Genomic DNA, 21,333 nt, shown 5'->3' on the forward strand with positions numbered 1-21,333 from the left:
AGTGCTGATGAATACCTCACCACTCACGATTAAAATGTTCTTTTCTTCACATGACTTGGAAACAATCTCAAAATGTTAAAAAGAAAGAGAGCAGGTTCACCTGAAGTATTTCTTTAAATCAACAGCAGCTGAATTTTAGTTTAGTTCAAAAGAGCATGAAAAGAACAAACTCTCTGAGCTTGTGTGGTACTTTCCCCCCAAACATATTGAGTAGATTTATTGAGATGAGCTTCTCCTCAGGGTGCAGGCTGAGCTGTACCTTTCACATCATACATGAACATGGCTGACTTAACTCCCAAAGCCTCATTAGTTCATCAGCCTTGGAGTTTTTCCATACACTGACCCATGACTTAGAACAATGCTGTGCTCAGCTATACATCAATGTAGATACTGTTAAATTCACAACCCGTGAGTGTGAGCTGAGCTATAAAAATCAGTGTTTACTGATTTTCTTGCTGTAAAATCCAGCTTTTACGCTGGATACATACATTTTTCTTTAAATACCACAGGTAATTAAATACTTCCTCGGTTATTTCCTTTGTTTATAAAATTATCTGGGGAGTGTCAGATTGCCTTCTTTCATTTCATTTCAGAAATGAAAACTGAGGACATGAAAGTCGGAAAATGAAACTTAACACTTGCCACTTTGGTTTCAGTTTCCACATCATATAACTGCCTTCCATGTGCTATTATGTCCCGGACACAGAAGGAGCTGAGAGGTGAGTGTTTGCACATCCTGTGGTCTTTACTGTATAGACAGTTATAGTAAATTTAATAAAAGTGCAGATGTTGTTATGAGTGTAATGTTTGTGAAGGTTCTCAGTCATCCAGGTCATCATAGTCTTCACTTTTGCTTTTCAAGCAACTTAAAGAAGTCCAGACGCCTTTCTTTCCAAGCTCCTTAGATTATGAATGTAATGTAATGCAGCTTTAGGTCTGACTGGGGCATTTTTTTTTGGCCTCCACTAAATGAGCCTTTTCAGGTCAGATATGAAAACGAGTGAAGACGGAGTAAAACGAGGTATGCTGATGACTAGTATAACCTCACTAATCTGATTTGTTCAGTGTGGTTGACTCTGGAGCCAGTGTGGGAAAATATTTCTGAAAGACCGGAGGGAGCCACACAGTCGCTCATTAAAATGACCTTGTGTGCAATTTCACACATGCCATGCGTCCGGGTTTTTCAGAAAGCCTTATTTCATACGGTGAGTCACAGGGTTGATAGGTTAGCTCTGTGAGGGTCTGTGGGTCATTCCTCCTCAGCCATGAACAGGCTCATGACAACTTACGAGACACTACCTTTGACAGAGGTGAGTGAAACACGGCCCTGCACTGCTTTCACTCTGGATTTATTAACTGAAATCACTACTGGTGCTTTTGGGAGATTTAATGTGTTGTATATTGTTTCCAGCATATTTTAAAAAAGAAGATTTTAGGCTTTTCTTTGTTCATAACTGTTCTGCCTGAGCCTCGCCAACTTAATGTAGAGCTTGTGTCCGTTAGGTTTCCATTTCCTCTCACGGTGTGAAAAAAAAGCCCAGACTGTGGAGTTCCATCGTCGAGATGACGTCTCACATGGCACTGTGCAAACTCTGTGAGTACAAAACAAGCTGCTGTGAAGTCACTCTCATAAAAAACACAAACTGGGAAAATCCGGTATCTTCTTGTCATTTCTCCTCTATTTATAAAGTTAGCAGTAAAGGAAGGAAACTGGGACTTTGTGGTTACTTGGCAGCCCCTTGGGGGATTTTTTATGAGCCACAGTTTGACTTCATCGGCTGAGTTAACATCTTTTCTGTCACCATCAGTTCCTCTGATTCTGGTGGCGGCTGTGGTGCTCACTGTGAATGGGATAATAGGAGATCCGCTGTTTGAATGCCTCCAAGACACAGACTACAGCGAGCTTCTTGACATCGTGAAGAAAGGTCTTCCTGCTACAAAGACGCCTCGACACGTAGCAATCGTCGGCGGGGGCATCGCTGGACTGACGGCTGCCAAGTTTCTAGAAGATGCTGGACATAAGGTAATTTACAGTCAGGGAAAAAATATTTAAACTACACTCTCTCTGGGAGTAATTTTCTGAGTCATTACTGTTGGTGCTAAAAGTGCATATGCTTTCCAAACTGAGTGTCATGGCTGTGTGTCCCCTTGGACATCAAAGGTGACCATAATCGAGGCCAGTAATCGTATCGGAGGACGTGTGGAGACCTTCAGGAACAGAAGAGAGGGCTGGTATGCAGAACTGGGGGCCATGAGGATCCCAAGCTTTCATAAGTGAGTAAAGAGATGCACATGGCAAATAGACACCCCCTTATTTAATCAAGGAAAATATCCTGTTGGAAGTAAGAACTGAATGATGCCAGAAGAAATGTACTAGCCTGTAGAGTTTTCAGTACTTGTAAGATTTCTGAGCCTCTAAGTAACTAGGAAGAGCCTAACAAAACACTAAAGATCTTCTAGCTAAATGGTTAAAATACCGTATATATTCACACAGGATAACTAATGTGCTTATGTCACAGGATTTTGCTTTCTTTTGCATCCAAATTACAAATACCTATGAACCGCTTCATCCAAGATGACATCAACACCTACTACTTGGTAAATGGAGAGCTACATAAAACCTATACAGTTGAAAACAACCCCAGCGTGCTCAACTACAGCTTGTCTGACAGGGAGAGGGGGAAAACGGCCGCTCAGCTCTTCAGCCAGGCGCTGTGGAAGGTTTGTTCATGTGCTGCTTTGTTGCACATGTCAGTGTGAATCTTGTCTTGTAAATATTGTGATTTTCACACAGGTGAGAGATGATGTGAAGGCAATCGGCTGTAGTGCCACATTGGATAAATATGACTCCTACACAGTGAAGGTAAAGGTTTAATTACCTTGACACTTGATGTCATACAGATCACAGCTGTAATCTGTTGGGGGGAAATGTCCTCACAGGAGTATCTGGTGAAGGAGGGCAATCTGAGCCGTGGAGCCCTGAGGATGATTGGGGACATCCTGAATGAAAACAGCCTCTTCTACACATCACTGATCGAGATGATGTACATGCAGACAGACATCAGTGACAACGTCGAGTAAGAAAGATTCATATGTTATGTCACAGTGGGATGTTAAGAAGCCAGGGAAGAGGAACAGCAGCTAAGATATGCTTCTGATTCTGAGTGGTTGGTCTTCCATACCTTCTAGTGCCACCATTGTTAGACTGTACTCCAAAAGGGCAAAATAGTTGATTTAAACACTTTGTAGAGCTGAGGGAACAGATTCATGTGGCACTTCTCCTTTGTTTCGTCATTACAGTGGGGCAAAAAAGTATTTAGTCAGCCACCGATTGTGCAAGTTCCCCCACTTAAAATGATGACAGAGGTCAGTAATTTGCACCAGAGGTACACTTCAACTGTGAGAGACAGAATGTGAAAAAAAAATCCATGAATCCACATGGTAGGATTTGTAAAGAATTTATTCGTAAATCAGGGTGGAAAATAAGTATTTGGTCACCTCAAACAAGGAAAATCTCTGGCTCTCACAGACCTGTAACGTCTTCTGTAAGAAGCTTTTCTGTCCCCCACTCGTTACCTGTATGAATGGCACCTGTTTGAACTCATCATCTGTATAAAAGACACCTGTCCACAGCCTCAAACAGTCAGACTCCAAACTCCGCCATGGCCAAGACCAAAGAGCTTTCGAAGGACACCAGGAAAAGTATTGTAGACCTGCACCAGACTGGGAAGAGTGAATCTACAATAGGCAAGCAGCTTGGTGTGAAAAAATCAACTGTGGGAGCAATCATCAGAAAATGGAAGACATACAAGACCACTGATAATCTCCCTCGATCTGGGGCTCCACGCAAGATCTCATCCCGTGGGGTCAAAATGATCATGAGAACGGTGAGCAAAGATCCCAGAACCACACGGGGGACCTGGTGAATGACCTGCAGAGAGCTGGGACCAAAGTAACAAAGGTCACCATCAGTAACACACTACAACGGCAGGGAATCAAATCCCGCAGTGCCAGACGTGTTCCGCTGCTGAAGCCAGTGCATGTCCAGGCCCGTCTGAAGTTTGCCAGAGAGCACATGGATGATACAGCAGAGGATTGGGAGAATGTCATGTGGTCAGATGAAACCAAAGTAGAACTTTTTGGTATAAACTCAACTCGTCGTGTTTGGAGGAAGAAGAATACTGAGTTGCATCCCAAGAACACCATACCTACTGTGAAGCATGGGGGTGGAAACATCATGCTATGGGGCTGTTTTTCTGCCAAGGGGACAGGACGACTGATCCGTGTTAAGGACAGAATGAATGGGGCCATGTATCGTGAGATTTTGAGCCAAAACCTCCTTCCATCAGTGAGAACTTTGAAGATGAAACGAGGCTGGGTCTTCCAACATGACAATGATCCAAAACACACCGCCCGGGCAACAAAGGAGTGGCTCCGTAAGAAGCATTTGAAAGTCCTGGAGTGGCCTAGCCAGTCTCCAGACCTCAACCCCATAGAAAATCTGTGGCGGGAGTTGAAAGTCCGTGTTGCTCGGCGACAGCCCCAAAACATCACTGCTCTCGAGAAGATCTGCATGGAGGAATGGGCCAAAATACCAGCTACTGTGTGTGCAAACCTGGTAAAGACCTATAGTAAACGTTTGACCTCTGTTATTGCCAACAAAGGTTATGTTACAAAGTATTGAGTTGTATTTTTGTTATTGACCAAATACTTATTTTCCACCCTGATTTACGAATAAATTCTTTACAAATCCTACCATGTGGATTCATGGATTTTTCTTTTCACATTCTGTCTCTCACAGTTGAAGTGTACCTCTGGTGCAAATTACTGACCTCTGTCATCATTTTAGGTGGGGGAACTTGCACAATCGGTGGCTGACTAAATACTTTTTTGCCCCACTGTATATGTTATACGGGGCGATCGTGGCTCAAGAGTTGGGAGTTCGCCTTGTAATCGGAAGGTTGCTGGTTCGAGCCCCGGCTTGGACAGTCTCGGTCGTTGTGTCCTTGGGTGAGACACTTCACCCGTTGCCTGCTGGTGGTGGTCAGAGGGCCCGGTGGCGCCAGTGTCCGGCAGCCTCGCCTCTGTCAGTGCGCCCCAGGGTGGCTGTGGCTACAATGTAGCTGCCATCACCAGTGTGTGGATGACTGGATGTGTAAAACGCTTTGGGGTCCTTAGGGACTAGGAAAGCACTATATAAATACAGGTGATTATATGTGTAATTTTTCTTATTACTTATAACACTGTGACCACTGACAGGTGAAGTGAAGAACACTGATTCTCTCCTCATCATGGCACCTATTAGTTGGTGAGATAAATTAAGGAGCAAGTAAACATTTTGTCCTCAAAGTTGACGTTAGAAGCAGGAAAACCTAACGATAAAACAGCTGGGTCAGAGCATCTCCAAGCAACAGTAACCAGCGACCGGGCCGTGGACAGTCAAGACTCACTGATGCACGTGGGCAATAAAGACTGGCCCATGTGGTCCGATCCAACAGACGAAGCTCAAACAGCTGAAAGAGGTTCAAGCTGACTGCGATAGAAAAGTGTCAGAATTGACAGTTTGGTTGCTGTGTAGCTGCAGACCAGTCAGGGTGCCCGTGCTGACCACTGCCCACCACCAAAACCACCAATGATCAGCATCAGAACTGGACCACGGAGCAATGGAAGAAGGGGGCCTCGTCTGGTGAGTCACGTTTTACATCAGGTGTGCATGTGTCGCTTACCCAGGCAACACCTGGCACCAGGATGCATTGTGGGTAGAAGGTGAGGCGGCAGAGGCAGTGTGATGCGTTGGGCGATGTTCTGCTGGGAAACCCTGGGTTCTACCATCCATGTGGATGATACTTTGACACGTAGCACCTACCTGAGCATCGTTGCAGACCATGGACACTATTATACACTCCACGGAGGCCACACCTCGCCACTTACAGGATCAAATGATCTGTCGCTAACTTGGTGCCAGATGCCACAGCACACCTTAGGGGTCTGGGGGAGTCCAGGCCTCGATGGGTCAGAGCTTCCGTGGCAGTGAAAGGGGCACATAATGGTCACAATGTTATGGCTGATTGGCATAATTCAAATTTATAGAAAATAAATGATTAGTTCAGCTTTAGCGGAGTATTGTGTATTAAGGGATGTTTTCTTGAATTTCTTTCAGGTACTTTGAGGTGACTGATGGCTTTGAACACCTGCCCAGAGCTTTCTATCAGGTCTTAAATGCCACCATCCTCCTCAACTCCAAGGTCAAGCTCATAAACCAGACAGGTGGTAGAAATGTGACCATCACCTATCAGGACCAGCACAACTCCCTGACTAACCTAACGGTGGACTACACCCTGGTCACTGCCACAGCCAAGGCCACCCTGTTCATTGACTTTCAGCCCCCTCTCTCTGGGGACAAGATGGAGGCCCTGCGCTCAGTTCACTACACCAGCTCCACAAAGGTGGTGCTTAGTTTCAAGGAGCGCTTCTGGGATAAAGAGGGCATCAGAGGAGGGAAGAGCATCACAGACCGTCCCGCTCGCTTCATCTACTACCCCAGCCACAGCTTCCCCGGGACATCCGCAGGTGCACTGCTGGCATCCTACACCTGCTCTGATGACTCCGCCCTCTTCCAGGGCATGAATGATGGGGAGCTGATGGCTGTGGTCCTGGAGGACTTGGTGAAGATCCATGGAGAGTACATCAGGCCTTTGTGGACAGGGGGGCTGGTGAAGAAGTGGGGCTTGGATCCTTACAGTCTGGGAGCCTTTGTCCTGTTCACACCTTACCAGCAGGGGCACTATGCCAGAGAACTGTTCCAGAGTGAGGGACGGGTACACTTTGCAGGGGAGCACACAGCCACACCTCACGGATGGATCGAAACGTCCATCAAGTCTGCACTCAGGGCAGCTAAAAATGTTAACAGTCTTACACTGTAGTGTTTCATGCAGCAAACATTTATTCCATGTTCACTCCTTTATCGTCTGATATCATGAACACTGTTCCAGCTCAGTGCTGTGTGCTCCTGGAACCCCCAAGCTAACCGAAAAGCCTCTGGAGAGCTAACTTTGGTGGCCGTACCCTGAGACGGATAACAGGCAGTAGTAGTATTATTAGTAGTAGTAGTCACTCCAGTGTGATGTTTATTTTCTGTTACGAATGTACTGTTGATGTACATCTATTAATTGATAGACAAAAGGTTTGTCTGTTACAGGCACTTTGATCAGATTTGCAGCGCTTCGCTCTTAAAGTTCCTCCTGTGTCTAAATACCAAGTTTCAGTCGGATTAAGTGCAGAAATCTTTCTATGTTACATTACGTTGAAACTTGTTTGCAGAAAAAGTGGATGAACAATGGACAGAGCCCTGTGATTCATTCATTTATGTTTTATTTAATTTTATCTACACGGTACTTCAGTGACTTCATTTTGCACGTATGTTGAACCACAAAGTAAATCTCTGGATTTTCCCTGTCAGCGTATGACTCGAAGTAAAAAGATGTAAGCATGAAAAAACGGCTGGTTCATATTTAATGTGGTGGAACACTAACAGACTAGCTCCTGGCAGCGGTACAGAAAAATCTGCCTGTTTGCTGTGATGAGCTCTTTGCAGTTACTTTTTAACATGTGCATGGAGCTGCAGGTCACTCAACATATAATTAATGCAAACACTGAATTTTTGGTGCTAGATTCTAAGTGAACAACTCCATTACATTTACACAGCTGTTTGGATAAAAAAAAAAAGAGTGTTTGAATTCTTCCTAACTCCAGACTGCTCCTCTAAGCCCACCTCCCTTCTAATGGCTGCCCCTTATGATGGCACTAGATTTTCACCTGAGTGGAGCTTTTCGAGTGCTGAAATGATTATTGACATCCTCTCTTTTTCACATAAAACTCTAGGAGTAGAGAAATGTCCTGAAATCGAGTATTTAAAGCAGACTGAGTGGACTCAGACTCCTCTGCGATATGCACTGACAGAATAACAATTATAATTCTCTATCATTTTCCTCGTCTACTATTGATCAGAACATAACGATGGAGAAGATCAAGAGAAAGCAGAAGGTGCCAAGCGAGGAGCTGCCCAGCCTTTGCTTTCAGCTCTATAGATGTCGTTTAGGAAAGTAAATAATAATCTTGAAGTTTCAGATGGATGAAAGGGAAAAAACATCAGGCAACATTGTTTCTTCAGGTGAAACATTTAAGATTTATTATTACCAGACTTCTCCAGGCTTGCAGATTCCCTCTCCCTTCCTTCCTCCAGTTTGATCTTATGACTGCACCCCTCCCCCCCATAAGAGTTCCTCATCATCTCTCAAACGCCAGCTGTTACACCCACGTACACAAAGTCTTCTTCGTGTCATCTCCCATCAAGTTAGGAATAAAAAAAACATAATACAGTCTGACTGCGGTGCGTTATCACTGAGTGCCTTTCTGCACCATCTGTGTGAAGCGGTTGGTGATGCTGAGGGTGGTGTCAATGAATCGCTCCACGCAGCTCACCAGGCACGTCTCTGTCCTGTAGTCCAGCTTTGAGCCCGGAGTGTCCACACATTTATCCCAGCAGACGTCGGTGAAACTGTGCACCTGCAAACCACATGACACAGACGGGAACTGATTCAGCTCAGTGTTATTTATAGAATGTCGAAGCATCGCGGCTGATGCCAGTTAATGTTTATTAAAAAAGAAAAGGCTGAAATCTGATTACTGAACACATGTAACCAAGATTCATGCCGGACTCCAGAAGACAGCATGTTTCTGTGTGTACAGGAAACTATTTAAATCAATCACAGAACTGATGTGCATGGAGTTAAAAACACACGTCTTCTGCCTGTTATGGTTGTGAGAGCTGCTTCTATGAATGTTTATTTAGAATGAGAGGGGGAAAGGTTACCAGGGGCCTGTTCTTAATACCTCGCTAAGTAGGTTAGCTGGATTTGATTGCTGACAATTTCGCGTGATCTTGGATCGTTCGGTTCCCCGAAGCTCATCCGGGACTTGCTGTCATAGCAACAGAGCCGTAAGCGTAAACCTGCTCGGGAGCAGGTTTACTTTATGTAAACAGGATTAGATCGCGGCCACGCAGGTATGCCCGCGTCATTTATACGAAAGCAACAGCGATATTTTTCCACTGTTTCGCCATAAATAAATATTATCAATGTAACTAAAGATAATGCAGCACCTGATCCTTTTATTGATTTCACACAGATACATACAGGTCATTTCCTAAAAAAAGGGAAATGTACTATTAACATTTTATTACATGTATGTGATTATTACAGATGTAATTCATATTTCAGAGTAGTAATTGTAAATTACTTCGTGTAATCAAGATGAGAGACCACGGCTATAAAAGCGAAGGTGGATTTGGGAAGCCTGTCGCAGCCATGTCCTGTCCGTATACGCGAGCCACCCATTGCGGAAGGTGCAAGATTGATAAGGAGAGTTTTCAGAATTCAGCGTATATTGCGGGATAGACAGGATCCTTTAGCTCAGCGCGACAGTGTGCTCATAGAGAGATATCGATTTTCCCGTGAGGGTATTATTTACTTAACCAACTTGTTGACGAGGGGGTGCAGGACCACCACCTGTCTTTTTTTGCTCTGCCCTTTTCTTGGTTGCTGTTATAAACAAACAGATTATTTCAGGGTCTCTTTCCAAGAGACGAAAAGCAATATAAGTGATAAATATTACCATTCTGTAGAATATTCTTATATTTCACTTTTACTTGTTCCCATGTTCTAGTGGGTCCTGTTGTGGCTCTAATGTGAAAGAGGATATAATGTAATATAATATAATATAATATAATATAATGTAATATAATGTAATATAATATAATATAATATAATGTAATATAATAATATAATGTAATATAATATAATGTAATATAATATTGGATAATATAGTGTAATATAATAAATTTACCTACCGCCTACTGGTGTTGGCCAGAGGGGCCGATGGCGCGATATGGCAGCCTGGCTTCTGTCAGTCTGCCCCAGGGCAGCTGTGGCTACAACCGTAGCTGCCTCCACCAGTGTGTGAATGTGAGAGTGACTGAATAGTGGCATTGTAAAGCGCTTTGGGTGCCTTGAAAAGCGCTATATAAATCCAATTATTATTATTATTATTAAATTACTTACGAGTTTAATTTGTCAGCAACTTTCTGCCAGCCCTCTCTCCTTGCTTTTGCAGCCTTTGCAGTGTTCCCTTGCGTTTTAATTAAACTCTGAAACTCCTGAAATCCCTCAATCAAGAGTTCTTGCTCTGCTGCCGAAAAATACTGAGCGCGCTCCTTCGACATTTTCGCCGACCAATCAAAGGGTTGCCGATCAATGTTTCTGCTATCGATGCGTAGCCCCTGTTAAGCCACCCAGTGATCTCACATTACTTCATCCAGCTGTACTAATCATCAACAACAGGTGTGTTCGGAGAACCGGAATAGCGAGCTCAGAGTTGGCGCGATGATTTGATCTTGGATGTAGTAAGCGAGGTACGAAGAACGGGCCCCGGGGCCAGTGTGTAGCTGGCACACTGGATGCTAGTCTACGGAGCAACTAACGTGCACTGCTCTCCACACAACGATGGTTACCAATTCCTTCACTGACTCGGTCCGTCTATCACTTATAGAGCACGGCTCCCTGTGAAGCGCCCCTTAATAAATTTGTCCACAGCCACATCCATCATATTTTCTTATATATCTGCTGTTTAGTGATTCAGCTAACCTGCTCCTTATTTAGGACATCCACCAATTATCCCAGCGATACCAAAGGTCAAATAAACGATTAATGATCATCTTTAAAGCTGCAATGTAACCACACACAGTACTGACTGGATTACGCCGAGCTTTGAATCCACGGTTAACAAAGCTCAGCATGTGGATCTAGAGGATATATTAACTCTGTGTTCTTCAACGCGGAAACACCTGGACAAGAAGCAGATGTTCTTCCAGCTGTGTGATGTCCAGTTCTAATACAAACTGGTCTCTTGTACAGAGACATTAACGGTCAACTAAGCACGTGTAAGACGTCAGATCACGTCGTGCAATGAACTACATCTGTCGGAGGACAGTCAGCCCCCGTCCTCTTACAGACCTGAGCCTGGAACTGCGCTTTCTGCTGCTCGACAGCGATCATGCGCTGCAGCTCCGTCGCCTCTGCCTTCTCCGACGCGCTCAAGTTATCAAAGCCGTCCATGTCTTCTGCCTCAAGCACAGAGGTGACCTTCTCTTCCACCGGCGCGGTTTGGGAAACAGCGATAATCACACGGTGCCCTGCAGGCGGCGGCGCTTCCTGTTTGCGTTGTTTGACGCACTAAATGCGACGCAACAAAGGACGCGTGCAAAGATGTTTCATGTTGAGCAGCAAACCCCCCAAACACCGACCGGTACGGTTATTAGCGTACAGACGCATGTTTCACATCCAGCTGTAAAGACGTGTTTTATAGAAGGAATGGCTTAATAGAGGATTACAGAGAACTCACAGTTTATTTTCACATAAAGAAGTCAGAAAATAAAATAACAACAAACAAAACACTGGTGCTGTTTATTTACCTTTTAATTATGAAAGTGTGCATGAATGAATTGTAGTGGTGGAGTCAGCGTAGTAAAAGCACATTTATGTCTTCTTTACCTGATCACAAACATGCATGTGTCTCTGCAGACATTTCTCAGAGTACTCTGGTGGCATTTAGTTCTAACTGTATGCGTCCGATGATGTTCCACGAGTATGGAAGACTAAAACAGTCAGTCAGCAAATCATTGTTTTAACAAAATAAAAGGTTGACATCGAAGAGGTACTGCAGATGGTTCTACAATAATTAAGAAATTAATTAAGAAAAACAATTAGTGATTTATTGCTTCCCATACATTTTTTATATCATTTGCTGCAATTCGATCAGTCGATATTTATTGTCAGACTTTATGTCCATAGTTTAAAAACCAAAAACACAAAATATAAAGCTTAATAAAAAAAGAAAATATCTGTAAACATATAAAACCATAATATAAATAAAACGTATTAATTATTTTAGATTCATTTATTTCTTGTGTTGTTTTGTACAGCCACAGTTGACCACCTTCTAAAAACAGACACTTAATAGGAATGAAACAAATGTTTTAGTCCACATAGCACACCATATAATACTATTATTAGTTATTGGTATTCATTTAAAATACAAAATAATTAGGTGATCATCTCGAACACCCACAATCTTTGTGACGCCACGTCGACAGGATTACATCCGGGTTACTGCCGTGACCTTGGTTGGTTGTTCATCATGGCGGCCGTCGTCAGGTTGAGTTCTGTGTGCCGCAGAGGAATTAAACGTGAGTAGCGCTGCTTCTCTCCGGGGTTTATGACTGTTCTAAGCATGTGTGCTTACTTTAGGGCCGCAGTTCGACAGCAGGCCGATTTGACGGAAGTGAAGTCGAGTGTTGGCCGTAGACGAACAAATGGCGCCAGCTGCAGACTTTTCAAGATCACGGTTTCACTGAAGCATTCTGCTGTCAGTATTAGCCGCTTTATTGCTACCTGTCAGCGGCCACCGCCAGCTAGGTATGAGTAGTGCCAAAGGGCGCTTTGCTAGCATGGTGACATCGCTGTCGGACCGCGGCGTTATCGCTCAGCACTGTCCACCAAAGATTATTCAGAAGTTGGAGAATTATTACTTCGAAGGAAAAAGGAGGCAAAAGACCTGAATTGCAAGATTTGTAGTCAATGACAGGCCTCTTTAAAAAGTAAAATAGAAATCGGCTCCCTTCCTTTGACATTTTAAAGAGCACAGTAAAGTTTGCGTTAGGGTAAGGCTGCTCTCGTTTGGCTGTTTGTGTGGATGATTTCCAGCTGTAATCGCACTATTACATACCCTTCATGTGTTCATAACAAATACAAGAAAATATAAACGTTTTAAAGAATTATATACAGTGTGTGATATTTATAATTACGCTCATTCTATATCTGATTAAATTCCGCTAGTGTTCGTTGTGAAGCAGATCTTAAAATGCTTGATCTTGACTGTGAGCTAATACAGAAGCACCAGTGAACTTCCAGACCGACGCCAATATTTTCTTCTGTCTGTTCGTGCTGTTGTCATCCCCCTTTGTGCCAGGAAAAAAGCATTTATTATTTAATTCAATTAAAAACACAACGCTTTCTTTCAGTTCCTCATTTATATTTTTCAGTTCAGATCTACGTGACATAGCAGATCATTAACACAGTGCTGCTGTGCACAAAGGGAAATGCTCCAATGCTCCATGAAGCTTGAAGAGGACAGTCTCTTAGAGTAAAGACACACTAATTATTTTACCTTAACTGTGTGTGATGTGTCGCAGTTTAAAACTCGTTGTGTTCTGGGAGAATGTACAGTATTGAAATGGGGTACATGTAGGAAGCACTGCAACAAAGAGTGGCTAATGAAAGCAATGTTGGAAACTCATTTACTCATTGTAAATAACTCTGTTTAACCTCCTAAGACTCTTCCATGGCAGCATTTTTAATTTCCCTTTTGCTATTTGGGCTTAGTGGGACCGGATGAATGTAAAACCAAAGAATTACCAGTTTTATTTATTTCATTTTATTTTTACCTGTTTTTTTTATCCATCCATTCGCGTCCGCTTATCCTTTTCAGGGTCGCGGGGGGCGCTGGAGCCTATCCCAGCTGTCATAGCTGTTTTTTATTTATGAGAAAAATGAGATCCACATATGAGGACATTCGTTTTAAATTTTAATAGAAGAGTGGCAGTATAATGTCCTCGTAAGTGGATATCAGGCCCATGTAGAGCAGAATTTAGTATTTTGGTCTAGACAAGAGAACATGTGATGTCCACATGTGTGGACACCAGGTTAAAAAATACATTTGGCATCAAAAGTAAGGAAATTTGGTTTGGGTCATTATTTCTTTGTAACAGTGCTTCTTGGCATTGAAGATGTTGGAAGGCCAGTTATTTCACCTTTAATAGTACCATATTTGTAAGGAAAATACATTTTTGTGTTGAGCAAGGAACCCTTGCAATGACAATCAGATGCCTGATTAGCAGCACCTGCGAGCATGGACACTGCTCTTGTAGTTGGTTTCTGCTCCAACCACACCACGTTTAACTGATCTGTGTAGGGTCCATGCCATAGGGCAAACTAAGATGCAGTGTTATCTGCAGTGAGCCCTGGTACCATTGAAGGCCATGTTCCACCTATCAGGGGTGTCCTAATTAGACGACGACACCACAAAAAGAGTTTCCTCACACCGTACCACTTAGGCTACGTTCACTCTGCAGGTCTTAAAGCCCAATTCCGATTTTTTTGATCAAATGCGATTTATTTATTTTTTTGTCTGCTTGTTCACACTACAAATAAAACGTGACAGCAAACGCGCTCTAGTGTGAACGCTCAAAGCGGCCGCATGCGCAAAAGAAGACGTCACACACAACGCGCTCTGTTTAGACCCAGAGCAAACAATATGTTTGACTGATGGTCTTAATATAAAGACTTGTTTCGGACTTTACGTTTCCCAACTTTGCTTTAAGTTATAAAGTTATTTTGTTATTTACATATGGCCTAATAATGATCCTTATTGCTGTTTTAGAGGAGCGGTGCTTCAAAGGATAGTTGCAGATTTCTGTCAGAATCTGCAGATTATACAGAACAAATAAAATGTTCACGTTTCTCCAACGCTGTCTTCCCAACAGTTTCACCGGATGGCCAGGAAGCGTTCGCGATGTCTTCTCCGGCGCTGATAATCGGCGTCTGTCTTGTGTCAGTGACGTAAAAGACGGATTTAATGCGACGTGACCGTGAAACAGCAGTCGCTTTCTAAAACATCAGATATGTATCAGATTCAGCACCACATACGAAAGTGACCCAGATCGGATTTGAAAATATCGGATTTGTGCCGTTCACACTGTCACACCATGATCGGATAGATGGGTCGCAGAGGGTCAAAAAAGTCGGATTTGATGCGCTTTCGCCTGCAGTGTGAACGTAGCCTTGGAAACCGTAGGCAGTCTGTGAAAGGTTTGCAGGACGGTTTGCCTGTTGGCTCTCTACCCACACCATCAAGAACAAACTGCTAACAGCCGATCTCCAGTCACATAGGGCAGCAGAATAAGCTGTTTGGAGTTAGCAGAGAAGATTAGGCAGGTTTTTCATGACCGCGACCCACAACTGCGTTTTGTTTACAAATGTGGGACTGTTCAGGAAATAAACAGGTTGGAAGTTTGAGTAAAGGCAAAGCTTCTTGGAAAAGATGGGAGTTTAAAAATAATTAGGTTAAAGGAGCGACGTCATACACTTGAAAACATGTCAACACACTGCCTGGTGAAACACCGCCCCCTTGTGGTGAAATTCAGCATTGTGCAAATCCAGAAAGTACCTTTTTTAAATTTAGAAACTGAACACACACAAAACATGCACAACATTATGAGGAAAGGAAAAGTAAAGCAGCCAGATGTGTTTGTGACTTTGTGTTTTCTCTCCTCAGCTCTGTTCTATCAAAGCGCGTTGCTGGTCAGGCCGCTGGCTGTACCCCACAAACACCTGGAGCAGCCGAACCTGCTGACGGCGAGGATTCATTCGTCACAGAATCTGAAGGGTCAGTGTTGACGTAGCGCCCTGTGTGCAGGTGTTGTACAGAACGAGAGGTGCACGTAGATTATTTAAATACCACAACCTCAGAAACCTCTGTGGCAGTCATCAGCTCTGACACACTTAAATCAACATAAGCTTTCTAAGCTGCACATGTTCTACTTTTGACTCAACGTAAGTGTAGCGTGTGTGACACACATTACATTTCAACACCAGTGGAGGTCCAGTGGGGCAGTCCTGGCATCTGAGGAGCTGGTTAGCTTTCCAAGAGCAGAAAATGGCTAGTTCAGACATGTTTTGCATTAACTATAATCTTAATGGAGGGCGAGAGAGAAACAGAATGGAGCGTTACACCCCAAGGGCGAAAGGAGGCGCCATTGCAGGCCGATTGTGTCACACGCAGTCATCACTGAGCCTGGAACAACCCTGATGCGATCGTGGTCACAGTCGGGCGTGGTCAGGGTCACGAACCTGGCAACCGCTCAGCAGGTACAGGTGTCTGAAGTGGAGCAGGATCGCTTTGGTTCCTGTTTTGGATCTTCATGGTTTCGCCCTCACGTGTACACACAGCGTTTTTTTCCACATGAAGACAGGCGGTGACATTTTAGCCTGTTTGGAGGTCATGTGGTTTACCCACGATGTGGGTCCAGAATGAAGGCGCCTTCTTTCTGTTTTTGCTCAAATGTAAAAATACGTTCATATTGAGCCAGAATATGATTCCCCTTTTCTTACTTTAGTGAGTAATAGTCCTCCTTCTTTTTGTCAGAGTTTTTCTTTTGCTCTTTTGTCTCTCCAGTCCTTATATCTGATCAGTTTCACATTTGTAACGCTGCGTAACACCAACCGTGAGTCTTTCAACAAAGGCACTTAATACGTGCAAAGCAAGATAAAGAAAATAAATCCTTGGCCAATATATCACAATTTCAGGTGTTTAAATTGTATCGCCCTTAAATTCTACATCGGTTGTAACAATGTGGATTTCCAGCTTATCTTATTATAACAGAAAGGTTTCCAGTCTTTGTTATAGTGAAGAAACAATCAGTTTCCCTGTCCTGCTGAGAGAGATAAGAGAAATATGCCCGCTTCAGCCACATTAGAGGCTTTTGAGCATTAATGATGACTTTATTATTTTTTACCATAAAATCATCATTTAAAACTGCATTTACTTGGATGTTGATACAAGGACAGTGTCACAGCTCCACGTCTGGTTTGTGCAGCTTAGACAAACTGAACGTGAGAGCAGAGCTGCAGACGTTGTCACCCTCAGATTGGTGCCAAGTTCACTGCTTGCCAATGATGCTGATGGATTACTGACCATACTTGTTATCTACAATTTGTGCAACATTAGATACAAAAAACTGAAAAAATAATCGCAGAAAGATGTTCAGTAAAGACACAAGCGGCTCAGTGAAGTAGCCAAACCTAATATGCAGGAGACCCGGTCTTTCCAGTGGCATGTGTAGAATTTGAGATGCATGTGACTGAGTCAGATTGAAGTCTGCTCAGAGCTTCACATTGTTCGGCCTTCTGATGGTCTGCAGTTTATCTTGCTTCACAGCGAGTTCCACCTCCAAAGCGGCCTCTCTGCACTGGACGGCAGAGCGAATGCTGAGCGTGCTGCTGCTGGCCATGGGCCCTGTCGCTTATTTCAACCCTGGTCCTGTCATCGATTACTCTCTGGCTGCTGCCCTGACCCTTCACGGACACTGGTAAGACTAGCAGTCAGCTGATCCCTGGTTTCACTTATTTCTAAAATGTTATTGCAAATATTCGCAAGCCTCAGGTAAAATATTCCTGACGCCTGTGTTTTATTTGAACAGTAACGCTAAGCTGTCCTTTTTTAGAGCTTTCACTTCCTGAAAGCTATATAAGCTCTCGCCAGTCTGTCACAATACCAGGACACTGTCCAGGCTGCATTTATGACTGAGACAGAGAAACAATATTTCCTCATTCAGCTCTCAATACAGAGCTGGTTTATTAGGTACAGTGATTGTGTATGATTGACACGAACAATGTTTCTATGTTTATTGACCATCATGCAGGTTTTTATCAATGTACATTTAAATGGTATACTTACCCTGGAGGTCACATAAGTATTACAACAGAAAATATAAGTTGTTTTATGCAAATTGGAGACACTTATGCTTAGCTAGCTTGGTTAATTAGAGACTGAATGGCTCAAACATAAGACGAGCTGTTACTGTGACTGTCACTGGATGAAGATTTTGCAGCTCAGAAATCATATTTTATAATGTGGACCTCAAATCTCTTTAAAAAAATTAAAGGTTTGGACAACTGCAGCAGCATTTTACTCTAGGGCAGCTCGATTATGGCAAAAATGATGATCACGATTATTTTCACTGACATTGAGATCTCGATTATTTGACGATATTTATTTAACAATAACAACGTGTTGAATAATGACTTTAAAGATTGTCAAAAATAATATAAAATAGTGCAAATACTGATAACAGTGCAAATGTTTGCAATATAAGAAATCAATGAAAAATGTAAACATCTATGTTTAGTGAGCTTTGCAGTGTTGCTCTGTGGTGCAGCTACGACACCGTAGCAAAGTTTACACACTGTGTCTACTTAATCCACGTCTGACTGAACCCATAATGTTTCCACACCACTGAAGGTTTTTACCTCTTTTCAACCAACGGCCGTCACTCTCCTCTCCAAATAACTTCTGCTTAGCTTTCCGAGCTTCCCTCGGGTCCTCTTAATTGTTGTGACACGTGTTCGACATGCAGAGAGGTGCGCTCGATTTGCCACACGGAGCAGCGCCAGAGTAAAGCACGAGGGAGGGGCTAATAATCGGCTCAGTCATTTTTAACGATCGTTGAAAGCCCAGATCGTAATCGAGATTAAAATTCGATTAATTGAGCAGCCCTATTTCAGTCCCAGCTGGAATATCCAGTATTAGTGTGTCAGGCTGCAGAGCGAGAGCTCTGTGCACGTGACGGCTGTCATCACGTGTGCACAGAGTTCATTCAGATGTTGTGTCGTGCGTGGAAACGTCAGCACGTTTATGGGGCAGTAGTTGATGCATTACTGTCATGGTCAAGTTTAGAAACACTGGTTGCACATTTTCCATGTGTGCTGTGCAGTCATTTAGAGCGCTTCAGTGTAACCCTGCTGAAGCAAAGGGAGGCCTTCTGTCTTCACTGGCTGCTCATCTTTTCCTCTGCCTGTGTTGTTGCAGGGGTCTCGGGCAGGTGTTGACAGACTACGTTCACGGGGACGCAAAGATCAAGATGGCCAACGCGGCTCTCTTCCTCCTGTCCACGATCACCTTCACTGGTCTTTGCTACTTCAACTACAACGACGTGGGCATATGCAAAGCTGTCGCCCTGCTCTGGAGCAAGTGAATATGACTATGGGCCGGGACGCTCAGGAAGACCGAAACACTGGTCCTGGCTGCGTGTTTAACAAACGAAATCAGTGCGTTCTCTGTAAATATCATTTTGACAATATTTCATTGATTCAAAAGTGTTTGTGTTCATTGATTCTAGCTTTGTCTTTGTGCATTGATTGGGCTGTTCCTGAGTAACCGTGGAACAAATTTACGCTACAAACATGTTTTAACAACACAGCCATGACTTGATCAAGTCTTATGGAATACAGCTGTCTGAGCTCTCGTTCATTCTTTCTCATTTGCGTCCTTTGTGTGGCTGATCTCTTAAACATGTTTACTTCCAGTGTGTGCACATGCTGCCTTTTCTCTTACACCTATCAGCAGCAGCACACACTAACCCCTGTTTGAAAACCATTTCCATGCCCCACCTAGTGTTTTAGTGTCATTGCGACCAGGCTGTCCCTGCAACGCTGCGGCTGTACAGAGAGCCGTGGGCTCTGCTGTAGGAGCAGACAGCGTGTGCTTATATGAAGCTTTATTAATGCTCTGCTTGAAGGTTTAATAAAGGTCAGACTGGCTAAATCTTATTTTAACCTTCGAGGCAGGAACAGAACATGACTGCGTCTCTATGGGGTCATGTTATACTTTGTATGTGAATCAGTTTCTGCTGCAATCTGCAAATTTCAAAGAAACAAAAAGGCTTTAAAATAAATGTTTATTTGGATCCTAAATCAGTAAAATAAGACTTAATATGGCAGTCCATTACATTCTAATCTTGGAACATGCAGTTATACACAGTACACATGTACAGTCTTTGCATGCAGCTTCCACACCAGCACTTCTTTGTGTTTGGCTGGAGTGAGTGTGATGTCACAACACCTGTGCAGTAAACATGTTTTATTCCAGCTTCCACATTTGGCGTCACTCTGTTCTTTCCATCAAGGCTCAGCTGGGGTGTACTACGGAGCAGTGGATGGGTTAGCAGGTTATGTTAAGCTTATAGAGTATACATGTCGACCCCGAGTGCGTACGTGCCACGGCTCCATTAGAACCTTTTACACTGGCCGAATATTAATAATGTCTCATCAGAAAACTTCATCTCACATTAGTCTCGACTACTTTACAGCGCTGGTGTTGCCTTTTATTTTTATAGGATTTACAGATTTCCTCTGACGTGTTTGTCGTCTTACCGTCATCTCCGACGGGGATTAGTCGAGCTAGCTCATGCTAACAGAGCCTGGCCGTTTTCAACTTTCTTTGAAGTACACCACTCATGACAAAACAAGAAACACAATGAAAGAAGTACAAAGCCTTTATTCTTATGTACAAATGCTAATAGCTAGATTGTTGTATGAGCTTATAGTTCTAATTTTGGGTTCAATCTGAGGTTACACTGGCCCAAACCAAACATGCATGGGTCCAACCTCACAATATTCAATGATTAACTGAATACTAACAAAATCTCAAATGAGATAAAACTCATTTCAAAGCTGCCTTTAACTAAAGATTTATGGATGGACACATTGTAACCTTAGAATGATACAACAGGGAGCATGTTGAGGTTCCAAATGGTTTGAGATCAGATTTGTTCCATTTAAATCACAAAGTGACTCTGAGTTATGACTTTAAGAAGTTGTTACATCGGATATCTGCATTCAGTCAACTCAGATGCCTTTTTTTATTTTCGTTATTTAGACAACTTCTTTAATTATTTGAGCTCAAACTCAACTCTCATGTCAACCTCGTCACCTTCAGTAAGCAGGGTCAGTTTATAACAACCGTTTACATCCACAACTCCAAGAACTTTTTTGGGATCTGCTGAGAACACAAACTTAAACCTGTTAGTTCCAGAAAGGCGCGTCTGGTAGAACAAAGCCTTGTGAGTCGTTCCAGGGATGTCTCTGGGGGGCGTCTATGGACAGACATAAGGAGAAAAAGAGTATGTGTTTGTCACTTAATATCAGTTTGGTTGATCCTGATCAACTTACACATGAAACATGATTGTAAAGTATAATGTACGCCATATTGCCAAAAGCATTGGCTCAACTGCTATCATACATACATATGAACTTGAGTGATTCCCATTCTTAAGGGGCTGCATCCTTCAGAGGCTGCATTTGAAGGCCGATTATGTCACAGCCAGGCGACGAAGGCTGCTCCAAGTGCAGCCAACAAATGCGTCCTAGTCACCTCCTAAAATTTGAAGGATGGGTCGGGTGTATCCTTCGTGGCCAAACCTATCCCAGAATTTCGTCTTGATGCATGCTCAATCATCCAGGTAAGTAAATCTCCAAAAGTTGATTCTGTTCATCTGGACGTAGCGTTTTGTGGGAGAAACGTTTCGTCACTCATCCAAGTGACGTCTTCAGTCTCAGCTGACTGCAGGTTTCAATCTTATAAACAGGACATTTGCATAATGAC

General features: G+C 43.2%; 3 protein-coding genes across 4 annotated transcripts; 2 read left to right on the forward strand and 1 right to left on the reverse strand.

Annotated features, from left to right (window-relative positions):
• The first annotated feature begins 519 nt into the window (after nt 1–519).
• On the forward strand, nt 520–7,598 carry il4i1 (interleukin 4 induced 1). Of its 2 annotated transcripts, none has more exons than XM_014338452.2 (8): nt 520–1,310; nt 1,504–1,594; nt 1,809–2,023; nt 2,162–2,274; nt 2,520–2,721; nt 2,795–2,863; nt 2,941–3,077; nt 6,161–7,598. In XM_014338452.2, exons 1-8 carry the CDS (start codon nt 1,266–1,268, stop codon nt 6,921–6,923), a joined length of 1,635 nt encoding a protein of 544 aa, XP_014193938.1. In that variant the 5' UTR covers nt 520–1,265; the 3' UTR covers nt 6,924–7,598. The 2 variants fall into 2 exon arrangements, with proteins under 2 accessions (XP_014193938.1, XP_005937480.1); XM_005937418.3 differs by having other exon boundaries at nt 521–719.
• Nucleotides 7,599–7,714: 116 nt separating this feature from the next.
• Nucleotides 7,715–11,309, reverse strand: timm8b (translocase of inner mitochondrial membrane 8 homolog B (yeast)). Its single transcript, XM_005937417.2, has 2 exons — nt 11,070–11,309; nt 7,715–8,565 (listed from the first exon to the last, which is right to left on the reverse strand). Exons 1-2 carry the CDS (start codon nt 11,169–11,171, stop codon nt 8,398–8,400), a joined length of 270 nt encoding a protein of 89 aa, XP_005937479.1. The 5' UTR covers nt 11,172–11,309; the 3' UTR covers nt 7,715–8,397.
• An 873-nt stretch (nt 11,310–12,182) lies between these two features.
• On the forward strand, nt 12,183–19,824 carry sdhda (succinate dehydrogenase complex, subunit D, integral membrane protein a). The gene is made up of 4 exons (XM_005937422.3): nt 12,183–12,301; nt 15,448–15,558; nt 17,110–17,260; nt 18,760–19,824. The coding sequence occupies exons 1-4, from the start codon at nt 12,253–12,255 to the stop codon at nt 18,923–18,925; spliced, it is 477 nt and encodes a 158-aa protein (XP_005937484.1). The 5' UTR covers nt 12,183–12,252; the 3' UTR covers nt 18,926–19,824.
• Nucleotides 19,825–21,333: the final 1,509 nt, after the last annotated feature.

This window comes from Haplochromis burtoni, unplaced genomic scaffold (genome assembly GCF_018398535.1).
Source record: "Haplochromis burtoni strain Fernald_Lab_line unplaced genomic scaffold, NCSU_Asbu1 Contig_228, whole genome shotgun sequence".
In the NCBI taxonomy this organism is placed as follows: domain Eukaryota; kingdom Metazoa; phylum Chordata; class Actinopteri; order Cichliformes; family Cichlidae; genus Haplochromis; species Haplochromis burtoni.